The following is a 23,067-nucleotide window of genomic DNA, read 5'->3' on the forward strand; positions in this document are numbered from 1 at the left end:
GACTAGAAACCAATTTCGAAAGAAAATTCAAAGGGCTGTAACTTTTGAACTAGTAGCCCAATCTTGGAACTGTTGGAAATTATGGATTCTACAGGCCACATTCTATAAGAAAATTTTTTTTCCGGGTCGATCTGAGACAATTTTTTTTTCGGGGCTCAAAAAAAGGCAGTGTATAACCTTTCTTTTTTACCAAAAATCGACTGCACCAAAATTTCTCGGGAAAACACTTTTTCTTATTAATTTTGGTGCGTAGAATCCAAAACAATCCGCACTTTTTCGATTAGACTTCTCAATCAAAAGTTATAGACTAGAAACCAATTTCGAAAGAAAATTCAAAGGGCTGTAACTTTGGAACGAGTAGCCCAATCTTCGAACTGTTTGAAATTATGGATTCTACAGCGCACATTCTATAAGAAATTTTTTTTTTCCGGTCGATCTGAGACAATTTTTTTTCGAGGCTCAAAAAAAGGCAGTGTATAACCTTCCTTTTTTACCAAAAATTGACTACACCAAAATTTCTCGGGAAAACACTTTTTCTTATTAATTTTGGTGCGTAGAATCCAAAACAATTCGCACTTTTTCGATTAGACTTCTCAACCAAAAGTTATAGACTAGAAACCAATTTTGAAAGAAAATTCAAAGGGCTGTAACTTTTGAACTAGTAGCTCCATCTTGGAACTGTTTGAAATTATGGATTCCACAGCTCACATTCTATTTGAATACTTTTCAATGTACCTATCTGTATCTAGTATTCGCTTGTGCTGGACGTACAAGTATTTAGTATTCAAATACCTTTGATTTGTGTAAAGTATTTACTATTTAGTATTCAAATACTTTTTGAAAGTATTTTGCCCAGCTCTGCTTATAATATTATAATTTATTAATTAATAATTGTATAATTATAAATAATATTCGAGGTGTACTTCACAATATTATACATATTTCTTTTTTTTTCCAATTTCAATTCCATATTCAACTTGTTCCTCAAATCTTCATTATTTTTTAAACTTTTCCAAATTTTCTTCACCTTTGTCTTCGTGACTCATTTGTAGTCTTATTATTATTATTATTATTATTGCTGGATTATTCTTCTCTCTGATCAGTATCTGCTTCAAAAATCTTGTAGTATATACTCCTTGAATACTTTATTGACCAATATCTTCATCTTCTACTTCGTCATCAAATTCTTCCTTACTCAAAAACTTGGTTTACTGTTCTAATTCTATTTCTTTTTAAATATTCGTCTACGTTTCTTCTTTTAACTTCACATATTTGAATTGTAGTCTTTATAGCTTTGGCTCAAAAGAAACCCTTATTGACAGAAAAAATAAATGTCGCAAATTCGCTATTGATTAGCAGTCCTTTTACTATCCTACCTATAAGTAAGAACCAATAATTGTACCGGTACTTGCTACAAATCCAGATTCAATTAAGTAATCAACTAAAGCACGTAAAGCTTTTTTTTGCTTCTAAAACGGTAATCCCATAAAAGTTTCTTTCCATACAAAAAAGGGAAGGTAGAATTAAAAATGTTCCTTTAATTATATTAACACAACGTTGAATCGAAAAAAAGTAGAAGCAAAGGCACGCTACGTGTGCCGCATTAAAATGAGTTGTTAACTTTAGCAAGCTCTGAAAAATATCAAAAGAAATTGGTAATCGATAGCGATTCCCTGTTAAGCTCAACACCTCCCACGAGAGAGTTCTTGTAAGTTCAAAACTTAGTGTCAGAAACGAGGCCGCAGTGAGGCTATTCAAAGACGCAACAAGAAACTAAATTGAACGGAAATTTTGCCCGGCCTTTAATCGAGCGGCATAAATGCCAACAGTTTGATAAAGACGCCTATTTAACTGTTTCCGCTTTTCTTGTTTCGTTTGATTCTCCTAGCTTTTATTAAAGGTTTACAAATTATTAACGGTACAAAGTGAATTACTACAGTAAAAATAACGAGCGCCACCAAAGAGAATTATATCACCGACGCCGTTTTTATTCGTTATCATTTCGATCGATGATTTCTTCTGTTGAGCTTAAAGTAAAATGCATCGGACTAATCATGCAAATCAAACGATTTGAAGTTTTCTAATGCGAGTTTATCCAATTACGATAAACTGAGACTTACGGCCGTATATGTATGCAGAAACAGAGGATTTGAATGCAATCATGAAGAATTTGTGCCCAATTCTATTAATTAAAATTGCAATGCGATAGTCGTTAACAAGGCAGAACACAATCAAACATATTGCATAATTAGGTGCCTTATTCCCCAATTAAATGCTCCTTTTTTTTTAAATTATTACATGTTCTGGCAGGTTCATATGAACTCAGCAAAGCACTACCTTAAAAACAACATCCGCGTTTTAAACCGATTCACAAATTACTTAAATGTGTAGTGTACTTAACCCTCAGGTTTTACGCTAACTTCACACTCAAATTGTGAAAAGTTTGTTTAATAATGATCGTAATTATTATGATTGTAAAAGCTCGGAAATTTAAGTCCAAAATAAATTACATTGCAAAAATAAACTTTGAAAATGGTAGTTCACCGAATAAAAATAGAAATGGGCTGGAAAAAAAAAGAACTTACCAATAAAAAAACCAGACGTCAAATTAATATTAAATTGTGTTGTACAATTAATTGTTTGTAATGATGTGAATGCGTAACAAAATTATAACATCACAAAAAGTAGCAGGTAAACTTCAAGAGGTAACATATAGATTAAAAACAAGTTTAGGGGATTATGGGTCAGGTATAAGCAGGTACCAAGATTCTAAGAAAGGGTGAAATGAACTACACAGGATGTTACTCATCTTTGGTGCAATAAAGTCCTTTTATTAAAAGCAAGATGGAAAATTACATGGCCTTGTAGGCAAATTTAACTAAAAACGAAATATATGAAAATTACGAATCATAACTCATTTATCTAAACTGAAGAGCTTTGATTAGCGTAATCCCGCTCCTGCAAGATGGGTAGCCCGCCCCTGGTTTCGGGGTTTCGAACCTACAGTTGGATGTCAAAGACAATCACGGAATTAGGTGTACTTCAAATGGTTACAGTTTTTACCACCCCCGTGACTGCTTCATTCACGGAGGAAATTGTTAGCAACAAACAACAAGTCAGTACATACATCAAACGAACCGGTAATTTCCACATATTAAAATAAAATTATCAAAACTTACATAAATGTTACTTCAGGGACAAGACCAAGTAATCAACATCAGTAAACATAAATTAAGCAAGCATTACACCAAAAACGTAAACAATTACAAACAATAGCATAACGGTACCACATATGTGATTCTGCATTGCGGTTAAATCCAGTAAATTCAAAAACAAAGATTCAAACACGCACAAAAAATAAAATATGGGACACAAAACACAAATACGATATAAAGAAATGCAAAGATTACCACTTGCATTAAATAACACAAAATAACAACAAACATTTATGGAGCGACGCGTTCATGACCGCCATTCAAGGCAAGATGCCAAACGTAACCGTTCGTGCTTTTCTATATGGTGCAGGCATGGTTGCCAACTCTCAATAATGTATGTATCGTCGTAAGATGTATATACAGGGTGGAACCTTTCAAATGTAATCGTATATTAGCTTGAAGGGACAAAATAGTTATCAACTAAGACGCTAAAGGGTTACGGTAGTTGTCCCTTATGAGATTTCACAACAAAATAGCCGCTTGTTATCAGTAGTTGGAAGTATAAGTCAAGGGCGTTGGCACCCGCAGACGATGCTGAGCTTAATCTAAGATTACGTCCAATAGAATCGTACGTAAGACGCGTCGAAGCTTGAAATTGAAGTTAAACTGGAACTAAAATTTGAACCCTAAAAGAAATCAAAGGTAACCCCTCTTCTTTCATGAATTAATTTACATACCTAAGGGCTCATCGTAGATGAAGCAACAATTGTCGATGGAAATTGCAGTACAACAAATTACAGCCGACCTAAAGAAGGTACACTCAAAACATACGAAATGCAAATCGCGGTATTTACTATAAGAAAGGAAGAATGTAAATGTACATCCTCACTAGGAGTATAGGTCAATTCCGTCCGCTAATTACTTCGGAATCCCCAATTATGAATCCAATCGCCAGAGATTAATATATACGGAAGATGGCAATTAAAATTCCATGCGTTCTACCTTACGCTTTCAGTTGTTTGTTTAATTGACTTGTATTTCGATGCGGCGTATGAAGGAAAAAGAAAGTGACAATCGACAACCAAAAATTTATGTGATTAAATTCCATCAATAGACGGATCCAGTCATTAAATCGTTTCCAAAAGGAGATCTTTCAACAAGTAATGAACCGTAAACAATTGTAAATGCTTTGTAATGGAGAAAATAAATCGTTACATGTTTATCAGATTTTTTTAAACAAAATGCATTTGGAACCCCGCCGTATTGGTATTGAACTTTTCTGGTAATAGACCGGGAGTCAGCGTACATAGTAACTAAACCATACGCGACAAAAAATTCGACAATACAGGCTGAAAGTACGTTGAAAACTAATAATAAAATCACTCGTCTGCCAGTCGTAAGTGGCAGCATTAACTTGGGGCGGCGCTGAATAAGTGACTTCTTTAGGTGATCAACTAAATTGCCAAACTATAAGGGTCACGGAAAAGATTTGTATCAAGAAATCCCATTTTTTCCATAGTTTTCAAATATGCTATGGCAGACGATTTCAAATGCAGCGTTGGTAGCGAAAGACGCTCTTCAATGTAGGAAAAAACACCCCTGAACTAAACCATGAGGACAGTATAAAAATTATACATAAAAAATTCCTCTTTTTGTCACTACTTTAAAATATATCCTGGCAGACGATATTAAGTGTAGCTTTAATAGTGGCAGACGTCTTAGAAGTTAAAATATTTAGGTATAGTAAATCCCAGCGAGTGCGAGCGTGTGAGCGATAAGCGCGCGAGAGCATAACGAACAGAGATAGGTATAGATTTACGCACCGCATGGAGTTACCAACCGAATTAAATGAGGGAAAATAATAAATTGTTTATTTCGCGATAAGATTGTCGGTATTTCTTGAATTCTTTTCACACTGAGAAACAGAAAACCTGAAGAGAAAAGAAGATAGACCCTCAGCTCATTCTAAACTATCTTCTGACTCCAGTGCCGTTGCCTCTATGCAACATTGATGGATCGATGATTAAAATAGTCAAGTTTGTTTTGCTGAGACTTTTTCAGAAGTATGATTCTCCAAGTGCTCCTAGTCCATCGCCAGTTGTAGATGTTGTTTTAATCGATGGATTATTTTTTTTGCATCTTTTTAAAGATCTCTGGTAAACGTTTGAGCGATTTTCTGAACACATCCTCGGCAAGATTTGTGCTGTGTCAGCGAGAGAAGTTCATCTTACTTTTGACAGATAGTTACCCCTTTCATGAAGGATGCAGAACATGATCGTTGGGATCAAAATAAGGAAAGATTACAATCCTACTCAATTGCTGTTTCCACTCAGAAGCAGCCTGCAAATTTCATAAAACCACTTCGCAATGATAGCTCAAAACCTCTTTTATAGATTACTTATACCGTTCATAGTCAAAAAAGACCTGTTGTGCTTTACTTGGAAGGAAAGTTGTGTTTGCCACATATAAAGATAAGTGCTATAATATTTGTGACAAGGGAAGATGGTGTGGTAAAACCTGAATTGTGCTGCAGCCACTAAGAAGCAGATTCTCGAATAATTTACCATCTTGGTAAACTACCAACAAGCAGCGAAGTCATTATTAACGCTTCCGATTGCTGTTATTGCTTTGGGAAATGTAAGTAAAATATTGACGCTAATACCATCAAGGTATAGATGGAAGTAGGTAGGTCTCTTTTCCAATAACACACAGAAACTCATAAATCTTCGAGTGATGTTCGTGAATTTGGATGTTGATGTGTGTAACGCGCAGGGTAACGCGTTACCGGGTTCTCACGCATTTACCGGATGTATGACTTGTGTATGGTCCTCATGGTTTAGTTCATCGCAATTTGAGCGAATGCCACCGAAAAATGTTTCTACAATCCGTCTGATTGAAGTGGATGGAACTATGTGAATGAGAAGTTTAGAATCAAATGGTTTGAAAGATCTCAATAATCAGTATCCTATCGCTCTCTCTGTTCGTTATGCTCTCGCGCGCTTATCTCTCATACGCTTGCACTCGCAGGAATTTACTATACCTAAATTTTTTAACTTCTAAGACGTCTGCCACTATTAAAGCTACACTTAATATCGTCTGCCAGGATATATTTTAAAGTAGTGACAAAAAGAGGAATTTTTTAATGTATAATTTTTATACGGTCCTCATGGTTTAGTTCAGGGGTGTTTTTCTCTACATTGGGGGCCGTCTGTCGCCCCCAACGCTGCACTTGATATCGTCTGCCATAGCGTATTTGAAAACTATGGGAAAAATGGCATTTCTGGACATAAATCTTTTCCGTGGCCCGTATATAGTTTAGTAATTTAGTTGATCTCCAAAAGAATCACTTTTCAGTGCCGCCCTCAAGTTAATACTGCCACTTACGACTGGCAGACTGGTGATTTTATTACTAGTTTTCAACGTACTTTCAGCCTGTATATTTTTTGTCGCTTATGGTTTAGTTACTATGTACGCTGCCTCCCGGTCTATAATGGGTATTACAATGAGTTCGATTTCGGTGTTAGCTTTTAACTTGTGAAAATGGTTACTGAGATCGTCATTTGCATACGCTCAGTTCAACGAACTTTATTACGTTTAGTCAAAAAAATCACCAGTAAGCACTTGCGCCATTTTGCGGTCTGTAGCAAATGGGGTTGATTGAACCGAAGAATGCGTTTAGTCAGTGCGTCTATTTTTTTCTTTGAAGGAAATCTTTACTTATTTATGTTGCCACTTTGAAGACTGAACAACTCTTCCATCCGCAACTAAATTCGACCTTTAAACCGATTAATTTCCTCTTTTTAATGAAGTGCTTGCGATCTCTCTTCACTCTATGAGAGATTTCGTATATCTCCTTTTTTATCACTGAATGATCCCCTCTTTAATTATTGAATAATTTTTTTACGATCACATATGGTTAATTATAACTTCAAAATGACGGTGTCTAATTTTTTAAGTGGTCGGTGTCTTATTTCCTACCAATCCTAAACAGCTGCCAATCATTTCAAAAACAAAGGGAACGGCATTTGCCACGGTGGGTTTACCTCATTATGAGCTAAGAAATGTAACTTTATATGCCCATTAAAAAGGATGTTATTTGACCCCGATCGCCGCCATCTTGACGCCTAAGTACTTAAAGAACAATGAAAATGACTAATTAATAATGACGCAAGCATCCATCATCATGAACAATATATTATATCTGGGAAGACACTGCAGAAGGGGGAAACAAGACCATTTTTGGTGTACACCAAAAATTCAAATTCAAATTAATTCACGTTAATTCAAAATAATTTACGTTAATTCAACCTAATTTACGTTAATTCAAATTTATTCACGTTATTTCAATTTAATTCATGTTAATTCATTATTCAATTTAATTTACGTTAATTCAAATTGAATCACGTTAATTCTCATCAATTGTCTGTAATTCTCATTAATTCACATTGATTCAGAGGAGTTGAACACCAAACATTCAAAGTTGTTTCCATCTAGAATTTTTACAAGGCAAATTTTTCAGGACTACAGTTTGCTAGTAAAATATTTCAACGGCGGATTTTTTCTGGGGACAAATTTTTTACACAAGTATACCAGGGAAAAACTTTCCAAGAGCGATTTTATCAATCTTACATTTCCAGGACAAGAATTTTTCCATTTCAAGGGCGATTTTTTTACGTTTCTGGAGACAAGTTTTCCACGCAAGATTCCGGGGCGAGTATTTTACGTGAGTATTTCAGACCATAAACTTCCAATGCAAATTTTCCAAGACAGACTTTCCCTGAACGATTTTTTGGGGACTAAATATTCGAAAGATGATTTTTTCAACATTTTCTGTAGATGAATTTCCTTTTCTGGGCGAATGTTTCAAGGACAATTTTTGGAGACTACATTTTCACGCAAATATTACGAGAGGAAAATTCGTAGAGGCGAATATTCCCTGCATGAATTTACGGGTTGAATCTTACAGGGAAGCATTTTAAAAGGCGATTTTTAGCTTCCTAGCATGTGCTAGGTAGCTATTGCGATAGCCGTTTTTTGAACATTTCAAAATTTCATCAAATGTCAACGTTTTAGACCATTTTAAGCAACTTTTAAAGAATAAAATTTTTTTCCGTCTGTATGTACGTACGTACGTATGTACGTACGTACGTTTGTTGGCAATTTTCTGAGAAAACGGCTCGACGGATTTTGTTGAAATTTTGTATATATGTTTTAGGCATACCGAACAGAAAAATAACGGGCCGGATTTTTGAAAAAAAATTTGGAGCGCCGTAACGGCATCGAACTTTTTTTTTCAAATAGCAACCTAAAATTTTTATTCTATTATTTGGAAGACCTTATTTTCCTGTGTATAACCTACAAAAAATTGGGCCGGGTTATATTATCAAAAAACGGAGAAAAAAATTGTCAAAGTCAAAAAATTGTGTTGCATATGTGCAAAACGCAACGATCTTGTTTCTGAAGCAATTTAAACGAAATTTCTATGGTAAGTCCCTTTAATAAAAGCAAACAAAATTCATGCGCAAATTCGTGTTGCGCATGCGCAGAAATGCAATTTTCTTATTTATGGAACAATTAAAATGAAATTTGGATGGTAGGTCCTCCTAATAAAAGAAAACAAAATGCATGCGCAAAAAATCGAGTTGCGCATGTGCAACATCCAACTTTCTTATTTATGGATCAGCAATTTTAACGAAAACTGGATGGTAGGTCCCTCTAATAAAAGCAAACAAAATGCATGCGCAAAAATCGTGTTGCACATGCGCAGAAATGCAACTTTCTTATTTATGGAACAATTTTAACGAAATTGAGATGGTGGGTCCTTTTAATAAAAGCTAACAAAATGCATGCGCAAAAAATAGTGTTGCGCATGTGCAACATCCAACTTTCTTATTTAAGGAGCAATTTTAACGAAATTTGGATGGTAGGTCCCTCTAATAAAAGCAGTGCGTACATATGTTGGCAATTTTTGGTTTCAGCTAGGAAGCTATTCTGTCAAGAATTTGACACCTGGTTTTATATCGAATTTGCCTTGTATATTTTTTTCGGATGACAAGTCTTTAGGGGTCAAATATTCCAAGGGCGATTTTTAGAGCGCGTCAAATTTTCTGGAAACCAATTATTCACGCAAGTATTCTAGCGAAGGTAGATTTTTATGAGCCTTTTTTTATGAGAGCGATTTTTCCTAGCGAATTTTCAGGAGATTTCTAAGGGCGATTTTTCTACAGGAATCGGCGTATTTTCGAGAAACGAATTTTATCAGGACGAGTCGTCAAATGTTTCAGCGGAGATTTTTTCGAGACTAAATTTTCTGGGAGCAATTTTTCACGCACATATTCCAGGGAAAAGTTTTCCAAGAACGATTTTTTTGTGTTTAAATTTTCAGGACAATAATTTTGCCATATCGAATTTAAAGGCGAGGCGTGTTTTTAATGTCAAATATTCCAAGGGCGATTATTTCGGGGCTAAATTTCCAGGACAAAAATTTGTTATAAATTATTCCAGGAAAGAATTTTCCGGTGCGCACATCCCCAGGGCGACTTTTTCAAGCCTACATTTTCCGGAAGCAGGAATTTCCGGGAACAAGGGCGATTTTTGAAGCGCAACCAAATTTTTTGAAGCAAATTTTCTTGGGATTTACAAGGACAACTTTTTCAGCAATCGATGATTTTTTAGAAACGAGTTTTTCTTAAGGGGAACAAGTACCATTTTTGGTGTACTTACACCAAACATTTAAATTCAAATTAATTCACGTTAATTCACGTTAATTCAAATTAATTCACGTAAATTCAAATTTATTCAGAGGAATGTACACCAAAAATTCAAAGTAGTTTCCTCTTGAGACTTTTTACAACCAGAAAAATTCAAAAATTTAAATCTAAACCTCAAAACTCAACAGGAGTGCCCGTTAGCATAAAGAGAATCTTGTGCGAATCCTCGCCAAACAAAGTTTTATTTATTTTTATTTTATTTTGCCTTTATTTTTGAGTGGGCGGGGTTTGAGCCAAGGCTGCTCTATCAACTCAACCCACTATACATTTACAAATATCCGAGCCCGAACCCGGATTGGAACCCGGGACCCTTAACACCACAGTTCAGCTTTAACTGAGACATGTGACATACAGCCACTCTTCAAGTTTCCATTTCTCAGTTCTCAGAAATGAGACGTAAGTAACACTTTCTCAAAAACCGACAAGTCGATTGATTCGAGAATGGGTACGCAATTTTTATATGATTGTGACAAAGAGTATTGGTAGTAAACTTCTACAGCATATCCGAATGAAAATTCGGTAGAATTTTGATCGTGCAAGGTTCCTTTATTCAATCACAAACTGCCAAATTGAATTAAAATTCCAGTACAAATAAAATGAGTATTTTTGTTCGGTGTAAGGTGATATGTAACTGATTGGTCGTGATAAGTAAGAACAAAAACGAAAGCGGAGCGAAACGTTGGACTCCTAATTCTATTTGGGAAAATAAGTTTTGTATTCTCTGTAAACGAGTAACGTTCATAATAGAAGTGAGTGTGAATTCTCACCAAACTTTTTATTATTACATAAAAGTAAATTGAATTAAATCTGAACAAAAACAAACGCACTTAAGTGGAAGGACGACAGATTCTAATCTAGTTATTTTTCCAGGTTACCAACAGGAATTCGTTCCGAACGGATCCTTAGAGAGAACCTCGCCTCTTGTTAAGACAGAAGACGTCATTTCAGAACGAGATGGTGGAATTCCAATTTTTAGAATACGAAGTCCCGAAGAAACCGAAGCGGCGCACGATTTGTTATCTTTGTCTCAAAGTCTACCACCTCTGCCTCCGCCAAGCATTGTCACTATACATCGCAGCATCCCCCATGGAGAGACACCGTCATCTCCTACACGATCTTATCGGCCCCTATCCCCCGAGCAAATTCCGTGTTACCGCACCTCCTCACCTATTCCCTTAGCTATTCCGAATTACCAGCCCCCGATAGTCTATGTAGTACAAATCCCGCAAGCACCCACGCCACCCATATCCGAATGTTCATCAGATACGGAAAATCACACTATACATATATGTCCCGATGATAATTCTCAGCAGGAAACCGTTACAATCCAAAGCTTTTCAACTAATTCGAAGCGTCAAGATACGATTTCCATACAAAGCATTACAACAAATACGGACGACATCCTCATCCTTCCACTGTCTCCCGAGTCGGATAATCGACCTTTAGACACCACATCGAAATCCGTTCCCGCGTCTCCCGAGTCTGATAACGGCATGCTAAAAGCGACGACAAGCGTCATCGTTAGTCCGCTCAAACTGAAACCGCCTCCTATCAGACAACAATCTGTTATAATATCCACTACGTCAGCGCATTTGAACATTCCGGATAGGCGTATGCGAAAGCATGGCGGAAAGATTACAAAGTTAATTAAAAATATTAATAATAACGATGACCAGATTGTCGATCACAATATTGAAATTGAGGACGAGCCCGATTCGCCGGAACCGAAGAAACCGAAAACGGTGAGTTTGTTATTCGGATTCTGTTTCCAATTTCCCTTTACATTTGCAATTTCTCTACACCGATTTTTCGTGTTTCAGTTAAACTATCCTTGAAAACAAATGTATTCACGTAGGGATTTATTTAAGTATCAGATTTTATCTGCGGTAAGAAAGACCGACCCTCAAAATGATTTCGAACCTGAATTTTGTGGAGAATAGAACCCTAATGCGCAAAGAACTAGACATAGCAGCCATGGTTGCTGAGAAGTATGACAAAAAAATGCAAAAACGGTCTTTGTCTTGTAAAGTTTTCAAATTCTGAACTAAAATTGTACCCGAATAAAATGAATTACTCTTTTGTCGTCGACTAGCCAATTTTTTTAACACATTTTACCTTTTTTTGGTGTTTTTTTTCTGACTAGAATTTTCCCTTTTGGTTCTCTGCAAATCACTACCAAATTTCTCTTTTCCACCTTGCCAACAAAAAGAACAACACGAAATGGTCTTAGAATTTAATTTCCAAATAGTCTCCACATGCATCTTCCTTTAGTACAATCAGTGTTTACAATACGTACACTTTTTTGTTAGAACTTTTTAACGTAATCTCAATTGAAATGGTCACTTCATTTTTTAATGATAAATACCCTCAAATTTAATACAATATAAATATACTCGTATATTGATACACACGTAAACAGACTTTTTGCTCACATTCAGCAATAAATGGACTCTTGAATTTGGCCGAATGAACTATTCAAATTACACAATAAATAAAATTAAATTCTGGTATAAGAACGAATCTTGAATTTACAACAAATTCAGTGTACCTACACATTTCAATGTCAGTCATTGAAAATTGATTGATATCATAGATGTTACAGATGTTACAGATATTACAGATGTTACAGATGTTACAGATGTTACAGATGTTACAGATGTTACAGATGTTACAGATGTTACAGATGTTACAGATGTTACAGATGTTACAGATGTTAGATGTTACAGATGTTACAGATGTTACAGATGTTACAGATGTTACAGATGTTACAGATGTTACAGATGTTACAGATGTTACAGATGTTACAGATGTTACAGATGTTACAGATGTTACAGATGTTACAGATGTTACAGATGTTACAGATGTTACAGATGTTACAGATGTTACAGATGTTACAGATGTTACAGATGTTACAGATGTTACAGATGTTACAGATGTTACAGATGTTACAGATGTTAGAGATCAAACGTCTCCTGCGATCTAGTTAAATTTACCACGAATCCTACGCAGTTTTTTAACGCGTAATGAGGAATATGTTTGATCAACATTTAGTTTAGCCTGCGAGAGAAGTCTTTATTTATATACGTATGCTATTCTACACTTAACTAATTTTAAATTTCCTCTTGGCCTTATCGCGTAATAGTAACTCTTTTTTGTATATTAAAAACGTAACTTTTTCACGGTAAATTTCACCTTATGATTTAAAAAAAACCTTTCGGAAAGATAACGAATTCCAATATCACAACGAAAAAATTTTATTGTTCCTTTTAATTAAAATCTTACCATCTCTCCCCGATGGCTGCGAGACTTCATCTATCTGTTAACTTCGAATGAACCCCTCTTTAATTAATCTTTCACACCCACAAAATAATGGCAAATTATCTTTAAATTGGCCAAACCTAAATTCTCATTGATATTTGTCTCTTGTGCTACCAATCATAGATGCTTCCAAGACCTACGCAATTTTAAAAAACGTACATTCAGCACTTTCCACGGTATTAACTTGTCGCATGATGAGCTAAAAAATGTCAGATTATATCCCCATTAAACATACTGCAATCCTATCTCTACGCCCGCTATCTAAACGCCAAAACCAATTAAAGAACAAAAGCTCATTGAAGAACCCTGCGTAAAAATGTTACATATTTTTTGACTCCAATCATCCAGATAAATTCTTTACATGACTAAAGTTGGTTTGGGGAGAGCAGAACCTCTGCATTTTTTACTTTACTTATTTTTGCGAGAAAAATTCAAGAATTTAAATCCAAAACCGTCACAAAATTTACATAACAGTAATACAACACTTCTTACATACCGTTCCAACTTCCAAAATCTCTAGACTCACACAAATACAAGGTTACCATATTTTTTTGAAAATACGCACAAAGATCGAAAGGGAGTATTGCTGAAAGGTTATTCAAGTTCTATTTTGGACAGTACCAAGAAATATAGTAAAGGCTATAATAGCCATTCCTTTAAAATCACTAGAACCGACTTGTTTTACATCCACTGAAAATTAACATATCTGAAGGGCCAGCTAGTAGAAAGAAAACAAATTATCTTAATACAAAATACTCGTTAAATTCTTTACGGTACAATACTTAACATCAAAGGTTATAGTCAGAAAAGGAGATATGGTGAAGGGCCGCTAAAATTGGACAATATAGCTCTATAGGGTTTCGAAACCCACCACATAACAGTATTCCAATAACATAAATATTCAGGAGTCATGAAATAGTGTTACATTGTACAAAATAAGATGGTGGAAAAATACCACTGTAAACAAGTCCAACAAATATATTACGCATCCACATAAAACAAACAAAAACCCCTGACTCAAGTATAACGCAAGACTTGAATTCCAAAACCACCTTCCTGCAAATGATTAAAATATAAAATACATGTGGAAAGTTCCATAGCACTTTAACTACGCACACAACATCCCAGATACCCGAAGTTACCTAAACACCCTGTATATTAATCTCAAATGAAAGCCATCCACACGTATGGAAAATTCCACTTTAACTACCTACGTATGGACAATTACAATAGGCGCTAACTTATATTACACCCTTTACTAATCTTCAACCTTCCCCTAATACATGATAAATCTGCACTTGTATCAAAACTGGATAAAGATTATTAAGCTAAAGGCATTTTCCTAACTCACGATTCCTATAAACGTAAAATTGAAGCGACGTTCTGCTACGTACTCTACGTACACGAGATGACATTACGTATGTGCCATTTCTAACAAATAAACAATGCTACGTACCCATAAATACGGTGCGTACTTCAACTGTATCTTTTTTTTCTCGCTCGAAGAAAATCAAAACGCTAACAAAATATGCAGTGGCGTAACTTGTGTTCACAAAATATTTGATTAATACTGTCAATAAAATATTTTTTACGCAAATTTCCTAAATGGAACCAATCATTAATTTTACACAAATCAAGAAAAAATAACCGAACCTTGTATATATTGTTCGCTGTCACAATTCAAACAGCAACTGACTTAAATTGTTTCGGTAATCTTCAACCTTCGAAAGGGAAAAAAAACTGAAGCACTGAGTGTGCTTTAATCCCGAGGGTACAGACTGTGACCCGCGACGTAGTGGAGTATGACAAACACCCGAGGAATTAGGACGCATTTTTGTCCTGAAGTATAACGCTATTGTTTGTACTCCTGTAATAAGCTACAGTAATTTCAGTGTTAAAGTCCAAGTTTGAAAAAACAAAAATTGGGGGGGGGGGCTTCGATTTCGATGATCATTGGTCCATTCTTCATTAATTTTTTTCATATCTACCTCGCCAGATTGCCTTGTTGGCGATTTCCGTTCAAATGGGGACAATCCGGAACAGTGTGGGACACTGTCAGTGGGAGGTTGCACAGATCACAATAATTCTAGTACTATTTCCTGAGCACTTACATTAGATTGCATCCCGGAGCAATATTGTTTTCGGAAGTCCAATAACAATTTACGGAATTTTTCCTTCCTGGGAGGTATAGAGCTCCCGGTTTTAGACTTTCCTCCAAATTGAGAAACCTTTAGTACATTTATGATAATTTTTCAAGAGGGGTCATTGAATTATTTTTTTTTAACGTCTGGGGGAGAGTCTAAGACCGGAGGGTCTCTCTGATAAACCTTCTGTACTTTTGTAATCATTTTTGAAGGGGGACATTGAATCATTATTACTTTTTTAATCATTTTGGGCGATACAGCACAACAACAGGGAATGGAAGATATGGAATACCCTTCAGGCAAAGAAAACAAGGTCACAAGGTTTAACAATCCGGGGGAGAGTCTGAGACCGAGTTTAGGGGGTATGGTATACCCCCCAGTCACACCCAGGTAGGTATAGGTTCCAGGAAAGAAGAACTTTCGGAACTGCAATAACAATTCACGAAATATTTCTTTCTGGAATGTATTTATCTAGGGGCATTCCATACGTTCCAGACCCCTGGTTTTAGTCTCTCCCCCAAATTGATAAACCTTCAGTTTTTAGTTTCCGCAGAAATCCAATATGGCGTCTATATGAAACCAGAAACTAGTAGCCTATAGTATCTACATCTAGCGTGTTATGGAAATTCTGACAGATTCTGATTCTTTGGGAAAAAGCATAGAAGGTGTTTATAGTCCAGGCTAAATAGCTCTAAAATAATTTACTTTAAAAAAAATTAGGTATCGGGCGAATCCGGGTTTTTCAGGCAGGTCAAATAATTAGAAATTGGGGAAAAATAATATTAAAACAGCTGAAGTTTTCGCGGGTGAAATCCCGGGGGTTGAAGGGGGTGGAAAGTGGAGTTTTTGCAAATTGTCGCAAAACTATTAATTTTAGAAGAAAATGTTTAATTTATTTTTTGATTTTTTTTGGTTTTTTATTCTTATTTTTGCGAAAAGAAGTCGTAGGAAACATAGCTTGTTTTATGATAAAAAAGCAGACAATTTTTTTGGACCCGTAACGTTGAACCGTTTCCAAGAATCCACGATTTCTGAAAAAACACCTCTTTTTCAAGGGGATGAGAAATCTATTTTGTGTATATCTTAAAACTGTTTTTTTGGCGATTTTCTCGAAGTTTTTCTATAGCAATAATATTTTTTTTTATTTCGAAAGGTTTTTCAAAAAGTTTTTTTAATCACAAAGCGGCAACTTTGCCCTTTTAACCACAAATTTGCACCACCCTGTACAATGCTTAAAATAAAATATGTTATGTCACTTTAATATAATGTATAGAGCTATAAAACTATTGGTACATATAATATACAGAAAATATATACTTTAAACGGCGCAAAAGCGCTGTTGCGTGCTTAAAGCTCGTTATCGTCTGCATTGGTTATCTCCAAAGTTCCATGAACACGTAGCCTAGAAATAAAAGCTTTGGGGAAAGCTTACACCGCAGTAATTACCTATAGACGCATGTGAAAATGGGATTTCCGTGATTCGAGAAGACCCTAAATTCGATGTACTCGAATGATCTGTCAATAGAATAGGTTTCAAATGTTTGCAATGGAAGACCCTCGATGTCATATACAAATTCACCCAACAAATTTGCGCCATCACCGTCATCCTCCTCGGAGTCTAATCCCTGGAAGCAGACCGTGGTAATATACTTCTTTATGCTATGCCCTTACGATAACTGCAAACTCCTTTGGCGCGGTATCAATTTTGCCAGTTGGTGAAATTGCCTTTGAAATGTGTTCAATACTAACGCTATCTATGAAAACTGGACCTAACAACTTTATTAGTGCGTAGCCTGTTGAACCCTTGAAGGCCCAGCATTCTCCAGGCAAGACACCGGGCTGTAGAAGGCAATGTAGAAACTGTCAAAGTCTAACGTACACTACCTGTAGTATTTGCCGAGGACCATTGGAGCTTTGGCATATGGGTATGCCAAAAAGAGTGCAGGACCTGGAACTCGATTCATGTTGCTCGGTGTCACCCACGGATATAATTCTGCCACCTAGAACACCAGTTTTAGTGAAGCCCTATGAATTGCTCGAATCTGATTACCGGCGGACTCCAAGGCAAAATCTGGCTTAGTCGTTTTATCCGCATCATATTGTAGCAATGCCTGCTGTATATCATCGAGCATACCGCCACCACCACGTGCGCCACGTGTGCCGACAGCACTCAACGCCCCGCCTTTCCCCTACGAATTCTGGTGAAGCAGTTTAAAATGAAAAGGTTGCAACTTACGCCTAGAAGATGGTTTCGCATTTCGTATAAACACGTTTGAACGTCAGTAACTCGTACATAAAAATATACTAAAATAAAGACCGACGCGCCACCTGTAAAAAGTGATTAAATTGCGAAGTGCGGGACGTCGGTCGGTTACATAATAAAAAGAGATTCGTGCATTTGCAGCTTCTTCGGTTTGCTTCTTCATCACCTTCTCGGCAAGGGGGTGGAAAATTCATTGCTCCTACGTCACGGTGAGACCACCAGCACGTAATTCATCGAGTGAAGGTGTTTGTCGGTGACGTTTACGCTTGACATTATTTTTTATCCATAGCAACCCCTAAATTCCAAAAAGATGCAGTCACGTAATTAACTTCGGAATTTGCTGATCCCACCAGATGGTCCTTAAATGAAAGCTAGGGTGATAGGGTAGAAGGTGTACGCTAACCTCAAGAACGGGGTGGATTCAGCTTTAGGAAGGTCTTCTTGTAACAGTTTCACGTACTCATTATCGTTTTTTAGGAGACCAATTGTAGTTTTTTGTTCTCCATCTACTTGTTGACAGCTTCTATAACTCGTTGGAAGTTTCTCACTGGATTTTCAAGTTTCCTACCCTCCGCTACGATGGTGATGTCATCGGCGAAACTTATAACGTTTTCCCCCGGAGGTACAATGATGTCAAATGCCCCATGTGTGATTGTCCATAAGGTTTGTCCGATAACCTCCCTTTATATGTTCCTTCCTCCGCCTCAATGTGATATTTAAGAGATATGTTAATTATTAACATATAAGATCGATGACAGAGATGGATGTATTAACAGTTAATACATCCATCTCTGTCATCGATCTTATGATGTCCTGTTCGCGTTCTGTTCTGCAGGGTCTTTATGGTGTCTACCGTCGACCTTCCTTTTCGGAAGCCATATTGTCCATCTGATATTCGTTTGCTCATTACTGCGTCAAGCCTATTTTTAATTATTTTTTCAAAGATTCTTTCCAGAGGAAACAAGAACTCGAGAATGTTGTAATATTGGACACCACAACAAGAGGGCATTGATCTTCTAAGATCTTGAAAATGGAATCTGACACCACAAAAAATGGGTTTATTGTCCTTGGATAACCTTGAAAATGTAATTTGCCAGCACATAAAAATACAGTCATTGACCTTGTATGCCATTGAAATTTAATTTGACCGCACAAAAATAAAACCATTGACCACATGGGGCCAATAACCTTGTATGCCCTTAAAAATGATGTCCATTAACCTAGCAGAACAAGGTCAGCAGAACACAATCAAACATATTGCATAATTATGTGCAAAATTAGATGCTAATTAAGTGTCCTATTCCCTAATTAAATGCTCCTTTTTTTTAAATTATGAACCTGGCAGAACGTGTAATAATTTTTATAAAAAGAAGCATTTAATTCGGGGATAGGGCGCTTAATTAGCACCTAATTATAGTTAGTTGACTTTTTATTTTCTTGGGTTTTTAAGGTAGTGCTCTGCTGAGTTCATATGAACCTGGCAGAACATGTAATAATTTTAAAAAAAGGAGCATTTAATTCGGAGATAGGGCTCTTAATTAGCACCTAATTAGCACCTAATTATAAATAGTTCACTTTTCATTTTCTTGGTTTTTTGAGGTAGTGCTCTGATGAGTTCATATGCACCTGGCAGAACATGTAATAATTTATAAAGAAAAGGAGCATTTAATTCGGGAATAGGGCACTTAATTAGCACCTAATTATGCAATGTTTGTGCGTTCTGCTGACCTTGCTCTGCTAGGTTCATGGAAATTTAAAAATGTAATTTATCAATTGAGGCCATTGACCTTGTAAATGTAATTTAACACTCCATGTAATGATAACTTGTGTACGCGCCCTACCGTCCAAGGTCACAGCCCACGTGGCACGCAACTTTCACTTTAACCTAATTTCCAAGGTCACCACGTGACAGGCGACTTTACCTTGACCTAGTTTCCACAGTCACCACCAGATGGCGAGCGATCTAGAAGTGGTCCAGGATCGCCCCCGTATAACTACTCACTTCGCAGTGTGGAACTTCCTAAAATTCACTTTCGTTCTTCTCAGTTGGTTCAAGTGGCACACGTTTGGAGAAGAGCTGTCTAATAGTACGTCGCAAAGCCTCATCATTCCATCCTAATAGGTACCCTTTCTTGTTGAATTTACGAGAAACTTATCTTACGCCCTCTACCTCAATCGTCCTTTCCAAGTTCATCACACAGCATTTATCAGCACTTTTACGGTCGTTGATTCCCTTCTTGGTAAGTTGTCTAGATTCCTTGAGTCCAACAATTGCATCTTCAAGAGTTCTTCCGGCCTTCCTCACTCTGGTGACAATTCACCACCTTTGCAACACGCGTTCTGCGAAGATATTCCACCAGTACACCGCATATTCTCCTCATCTCGCTCTTTAGATGTTCAGCATCCCTCTTAATTGTTCACTGTACGTACATTTTTGTTCCATTTTACGTACATACGTTCATGGGACAAATATGTACGTCTGATGTACGTACAGTTGTGTGCGATTACAAACTATAACTCTGTAACATACAAAGTAGGTACATGATACGTCAGAAAATTCTGTCAACTGATAATTTTTGATAATGTGATCATGACGTGCCCACGTACGTTAAATATACAGTCACGTTGTTCAATAAAAAGTTGACTAAACCGCACGGGTACTTCCTAAGTAACACAGGTACGTGCACTGTAAATACATAGTACGTACAGCCTTGGATTTATGAACTTACATTTCACGTACTCTTACGGTTTATGTACGTATATCTCACGTACATGGTAAGCTATTTTTGCACCATTTTGTACAACCTAAGTACGTACTTTGACGTACGTACTATGTACGGGAGAAGGAGTAAGTACATTATACATACATAACAGTACATCTAATGCACGTATGGCAAAGTACAAACCTAACATGTACAAAGTAGTGCAAAAACAACGTACCATGTTCGTAAAATGTACGTCCATAAATCCAGCGCTGTACGTACTATGTATTTGCAATGTACGTACTTGTGTTATTTGTGCCGTTATACAGTTGGTCTGTTTCTCTTTCCCAGGTATTTGTTCGTGGGTGCTTTCCTCCACATAACTATAGTCATAGTCACTCAAGCTCTCCTCCTCAAGTACTGTCCATCCACGGAGCGCAGAGATAACTGTAGATGGGAGCGTTGCTCCTTGCGTGCAAATGCAGGTGTCTCTCTCTAATCGCTATGTCTTTGTTGTGCAGGGCTGACCACATAAGTGGTTAAACGTTCCTCTCAGATTCTGGCCTCGCACCATGCCGGGAAAGGGGTATTAAAATCACCGGCCGCTATTGACTGCACCACTCATGCTGGCGTTAAATTGTCCCGAGTGTCGTCGAAAAACGATCGTCTGTTTCATTCGGCGACAAATATAGGTACACTATAAATACGCAAAAGATAGAAAAAGTATTAAATTTAACTACGTTTACCAACACTAACTAAAAGTCAGATAGTTATTGGGCGTCTCTGCTATTTATCAGCTTGGACACGCCATTGTCCACGGAGCGTGGCCTTCAATATCAAACACGAGACATTTTTTGTCGCACTTATTCCTATAGTGACCCTTCTTGCCGCAATTAAAGCACTCTTCTCTTTCAGATCCCATTCACTACATAGGTATACGGCCTATTGGGTCGAATCCTCAACACACGCCACACTTATTCACCCCCACCCTTTTCTTAACGAAGCGGTCCATACTCCGGTGTCCGGATTCTTTTCATTCTCGTCCCCTGGGCTACAGCTGTAATTTCTGATACATCAACAATTTCCAAAGCAAGTTCTGTTGATATCTTCTTTCTATCTTCGAAGTTCCTGGCGAAGACTGCATAGAAACTCTATGACAGCATCTTTCTCTCGGTAGAGCTGTTCCGCTATTTAGCCTATGGCAGTTCTATGTACAAATATGAGGGTAGATAACCGCTAAGTGCGAACTGACACTGCATCTGCAATATCAAGCAGCTGGTAAACAAAGAAATCTTTTCGGGGTAAATTTTTGTCTATGTAATTTTGGACAAAAAACTTTGCCAAAGTTTGTCTTGCATTTTGAAATAACGCGAACGTGATTTTCGTAAAAAAACTGAAGTGTGAGAGACTGAACCTAAGTTTGTCGTCTCTTTCTTGCGTTCAATCGACAAACCAATTCTTTTTAAAAACCTTTTTTTTTTCAATTCTATCAAAATTGTTCTTCATTTATTTCAATACTAGGTAGTTATGTAAGTGTCAAATAACTCCCAGTTAGAATACTATACTTAAAATAAAAATGCGCATTTTCTTTACAGAGATTCTTCAAAGTCGTTCCAGGAGACTCAGAAGGCAGCTCTAAATTAGAAGCCGAAGAAGACTCGCCTAAATCTAGCCGATACATCTGCATGGACTGTGGCAAACAATACGCAACCTCCAGCAACCTCTCGAGGCACCGACAGACGCATCGAAGTCTCGACTCGCAATCGGCCAAAAAATGCATGACATGCGGTAAGGCCTACGTTAGCATGCCGGCCTTAGCGATGCACGTACTCACACACAAACTCGCGCACAGCTGCGGCGTCTGCGGCAAACAGTTCTCGCGACCGTGGCTCCTGCAGGGCCACCTGCGCTCGCATACCGGCGAAAAGCCGTACGGTTGCGCGCACTGCGGCAAGGCGTTCGCCGATCGGTCCAACTTGCGCGCGCACATGCAAACGCATTCGGCCGACAAGAATTTTCGCTGTTTAAAGTGTAAGAAGACGTTCGCGCTTAAGTCATATCTAAACAAACATCAGGAATCGACCTGTTGGGATTACAATAAGGAGAGCGATCCGGACGACCCGAACGATCCGGTCGTCGAAAACGTACGCAAAATTTTGGGTAACTCTAGCAATTAAAGTAGGTATATTTTTTAACAAAGCCTAGGACACGCTGGTCTTGCAATAATAAGCAATATTCGCTACTGATAACGCTTAAGAGTCGTACGAAAACTGATAGAATTTAATATTGCAACGAACCATTTTTTTTAGATAGGTTCTACTCGTATGCATCCACTTCGTGTGTACAGATCATTCCCGTATTCTTTAAGAAATTTCCAAAGTGAGATATTATGTAGTGGTTAAGACTTAGATATTTATTTATGTAATAGGAAGAAAGCATTAGCGTGTCAAAATTACGTATAATTACTCAGAAAAAGTATATATTTTTCAAAGTACACAATTATTTTAACCGTTGAGGCCAATGCTATACAACGAAATAAATTTATGTGTATTGCGTTGTAGTAGGTATTTATACGTCAATACGATATCGGACTTTAAATATCCCCCCACATATTAACTGGGTAGCAATAGGAAAGTTTACATTATTATTATTATTTTGGTTCAGTGCATCCCTAACGACCATTGGAAGGAAGTCTCCATCACAGATTCAATTGTT

At 37.0% G+C, this 23,067-nt stretch overlaps 2 protein-coding genes across 2 annotated transcripts in view; one reads left to right on the forward strand and one right to left on the reverse strand.

The window, feature by feature from the left end:
• The window catches only part of LOC116174502 (zinc finger and SCAN domain-containing protein 5C-like), a 45,030-nt gene extending 22,501 nt beyond the window's left edge, over nt 1–22,529 (forward strand). The window contains exons 2-3 of the mRNA XM_031492435.1: nt 10,796–11,667; nt 21,948–22,529. Coding sequence (XP_031348295.1) covers nt 10,796–11,667; nt 21,948–22,529 — 1,454 coding nt within the window. The remainder of the gene's footprint in view (nt 1–10,795; nt 11,668–21,947) is intronic.
• Nucleotides 16,635–17,904, reverse strand: LOC116174975 (SUN domain-containing protein 1-like). The gene is made up of 7 exons (XM_031493015.1): nt 17,763–17,904; nt 17,624–17,715; nt 17,438–17,576; nt 17,272–17,387; nt 17,059–17,226; nt 16,834–17,012; nt 16,635–16,789 (listed from the first exon to the last, which is right to left on the reverse strand). The coding sequence occupies exons 1-7, from the start codon at nt 17,842–17,844 to the stop codon at nt 16,735–16,737; spliced, it is 831 nt and encodes a 276-aa protein (XP_031348875.1). The 5' UTR covers nt 17,845–17,904; the 3' UTR covers nt 16,635–16,734.
• Nucleotides 22,530–23,067: the final 538 nt, after the last annotated feature.

This window comes from Photinus pyralis, unplaced genomic scaffold, assembly GCF_008802855.1.
Source record: "Photinus pyralis isolate 1611_PpyrPB1 unplaced genomic scaffold, Ppyr1.3 Ppyr1.4_LG6, whole genome shotgun sequence".
NCBI lineage: Eukaryota > Metazoa > Arthropoda > Insecta > Coleoptera > Lampyridae > Photinus > Photinus pyralis.

Excerpts from the sequence above, each read along its gene's own strand:
- LOC116174975 (XM_031493015.1), bottom strand. The coding sequence starts at position 17,844 with ATGAATTTTCCACCCCCTTGCCGAGAAGGTGATGAAGAAGCAAACCGA. Across the intron at positions 17,716-17,762 it reads CACGAATCTCTTTTTATTAT|GTGGCGCGTCGGTCTTTATT; the intron begins GTAACCGACCGA and ends CACTTTTTACAG. Across the intron at positions 17,227-17,271 it reads GTCCTCGGCAAATACTACAG|CCCGGTGTCTTGCCTGGAGA; the intron begins GTAGTGTACGTT and ends TGCCTTCTACAG.